Here is a 3,002-nt window from a genome sequence, read left to right as displayed (position 1 = left end):
CCCTCCAGCGCCACATGCTGCAACACACAGTCGCTCGCGCGCTCACACACCAACTCATGAATCACGCATAATAGCCTTGTGGTACGGTACTTCAGTCTTATGACTCTTATTTGGAGAAACACCTAAAAAACATTGAAATGTTCCACCCTGAAGGACATCATAAAACGCCTAAATCTAATGTCAAACACAGAGCGTTGATTGAAATTAGACACAGAAAAAAAGAGGACGGAAAACAAAGAATGAAAAATCTTCATACCACTTGGACAGCAAGTCTCCCCAGGTCTCCAGAATCTTCTCAGCACATTCCTTTGAGACGTCTCCTGACCCGCTCAGCAGGGGCTCGTCGTTATCTGAGCAAAAAGACGAGCAAACAGGAGCGAAATGAAAGCATATCCAAGATAAACAGAGTTAATAAAACTATTTCCTTTTTTATTTATATTTCAAAGATTTTATCTTAAACGGATTGCATCTCTTCAATCCAAAAATACTGTTTCTTAAGTGCTAAGATGAAAAAATTATCCTAAATAATTTTATCAACAACTTTAGTAAAGAAAATGTAACTACATATTATTTGCAAAAATCACAAAGCAATCCGAGCACAGAGTCCAAATATTGAAACAAATGAACACATGGAGTGATTTAAGCAGTATCAAAATGTCTTCTCTTTGCTCTTCTTTCTAACCTTCCACACTAAATTACAAAAGACAATGAAGCACAAACAGTTCAGTAACGGAGCGATCCGTCTCCACTTCGACTGCTGGGATTTACTCGTTTTTGTCTTTTCCAAGAGGCTCTTTTGTAGCATTCACTCTGGGTTGTCTGTTGATTTATTTCATGGTGGTGACAGATTTCTCATTTTAAGATACCGATGGTCTGACATGGGTTCATTTCAGAACACTTGTTAAAAGGGTTTTAAAATGTGACAATCAAAGAGGGATTTAAAAGTTGTGTTCAGGTTTACTCTGTGGGCTAACATTCATCATTATTCAGAAGCTTTATTCACATATTTGAAATTCCAAGATTGCCTTCCCAGAGAGTCAGCAGTGAAGTGAGTCAACCCTCGTTTACCTTCCTCCTCATCATCTTCCGGCGGCGAAGGAGCCCCGGTGCCAGCTCCACCCAGGACGATGCTGGGGCTCGCTGTGGTTTTCCTTTTTTCTCTTTCGGACTCACTTTCCAAACTCACCACCTCGTAAAGTGTGTCAGAGGCAGGACTCTTTCGCTCTTTCCGCTCCATCTAAAAACAGAAGAAATCTGATCAACGTCGTGATATGAAAAGTCATGAGATAGACAGGCGGGCTTACATTACTAGCAGACTGAAGGTATTCTTTTAGGCCATCACACTGACGGTTTAATCCTTTTTCTTTTGCTGCAGGGTTAAAGCGAGCAGCTTAAGAAAATACAGATTCAGTCGAGTCTTTTTTGGCATTTCAGATCTTGCATAAAACCTGAACTCTCTCATGCCAGCGTGACTTTTGTGTCGTTACGCAACTGCAGCCTTGAGATTCATCATCCAAAAACAGCAAATGTAAGGATTTCAAAGCATAAAAAGAAATACTGTAAGAATAGAAAGTCAAAATGTTGTTTAGCTAATTGCAGAAAGTGTGAGGGAATGATTTTGCAATGATAATATTAGTCTAGAAAAAAAGTTCTTCTTTTTTCTACACAAAATCTATAAATGAAACACAAATTAATTTTAATTTTTTTGGTGTTTGTAAGAAAAAAAAAAAAAACAGGCACTTTGAATGCAGGAAAATAACTATCCCATGTGATTTATTACTGATGAAATCCAACAATAACAGTGGCATGTGGCAGCCGTTGTCCTGGCAGATAGACCAACCTGTCGCAGTTTAAGGTAGAAGGTCTCTGTGAAGCTGCGCTTGCTGAAGGGCCAGAACAGCCGGTCATTGGGAGAGCACACTCTGACCCTCGTCTCCAGCAGAAAACGGACCGGCTCCTCGACCTCTGTGATCACCAGGTCCACTGCTGTCGTCATATACATGAATTTATCTATGAAAGCAAGACAAACAGGAATGAGGGAGATTTATTTCCATCTTTGAGGCATATTTATGTTAAAAAAAATGAATATCCAACATTTAAGAATGACTTTTTTGCTTCTCCAGAGCTTTAAGGAATAATTCAACCGATTTCTTCAACCAGTGGTGTAAAAGCACGAGGGAAACAGCTTCTGTTGCTGTTCTAACTACTGAAAACAATTCAGTCTTATCTGCATCCTGGGAACCATTCTGGCTCTTACCTTTGGGTGTTTCCTCGTTTACCGCCTGGAACTGAGGCGTGTTGGGGTTCCAACTTCCTGTGATGATGTAAGACTTTCCGTCTGAGCTTTTTCCCATTGACTCCTGTCGCAGCACACGGCAGAGGAAATCAGAAAATCCACACGATTCACAACAGAAGGGCTCACAGACACATTAAAAACAGCCACCCACCAGATCCAGCAGGTGCATGTCGCTGTTTTTCACATTTTTCCCTGGGCTGAGCAGCAGTCCGAAACACCTGGAGAACACACAGGGAGATGCAAGACATAAACATGATAAACTTCTGGGAATAAAGCATTATACTCATCATCTGGATTAAACACGCCACATTTTTTAGTTTATAAATCATTATTAACACAAAGTTGAAACCAATTTTTTTGTAGACTATTTAAACTTTATTTTAAACATTTCATTTAATAAATATTTTAATACTTGAATAGTTTACTAAACTTAATACTTTATGAAATGTAGAAAATAAGTCTTCAATCCCTTTACAATTTACCCATAAAACATTGCATTAACAGACACAAATGTGCAACACCATTAGCTTATAATAAGTTTTAATTTTTTTATTACAATTTTTTTACAAACATACACACTTTCTCCGATAATTTTATATGCACAATCTTTGTAAAAGCTTGGATGTTGCCGAGGCTGGCTCTAGGTTGACGCCATGAAGTGGGCGGCACCCACAAAGAGTGAAAGGCGTCACTATAGAGATCGAGG

At 39.1% G+C, this 3,002-nt stretch overlaps 1 protein-coding gene across 4 annotated transcripts in view; it reads right to left on the bottom strand.

The window, feature by feature from the left end:
• LOC112162889 (rab GTPase-activating protein 1) overlaps positions 1-3,002 on the bottom strand; it is a 54,658-nt gene that overhangs the window by 33,580 nt on the left and 18,076 nt on the right. For all 4 annotated transcript variants that reach the window (XR_002922179.2, XM_024298852.2, XM_024298853.2 and 1 more), the window contains 5 exons: positions 2,448-2,514; positions 2,258-2,360; positions 1,841-2,010; positions 1,069-1,237; positions 257-350 (listed from right to left, as the gene is read on the bottom strand). Coding sequence is in view for 3 of the 4 variants with exons in the window: in XM_024298852.2 (XP_024154620.1) it covers positions 257-350; positions 1,069-1,237; positions 1,841-2,010; positions 2,258-2,360; positions 2,448-2,514 (603 nt within the window). In the remaining variant the exon portion in view is untranslated. The remainder of the gene's footprint in view (positions 1-256; positions 351-1,068; positions 1,238-1,840; positions 2,011-2,257; positions 2,361-2,447; positions 2,515-3,002) is intronic.

This window comes from Oryzias melastigma, linkage group LG12 (genome assembly GCF_002922805.2).
Source record: "Oryzias melastigma strain HK-1 linkage group LG12, ASM292280v2, whole genome shotgun sequence".
Taxonomy (NCBI): domain Eukaryota; kingdom Metazoa; phylum Chordata; class Actinopteri; order Beloniformes; family Adrianichthyidae; genus Oryzias; species Oryzias melastigma.
This window is presented reverse-complemented; position numbering and strand designations above follow the sequence as displayed.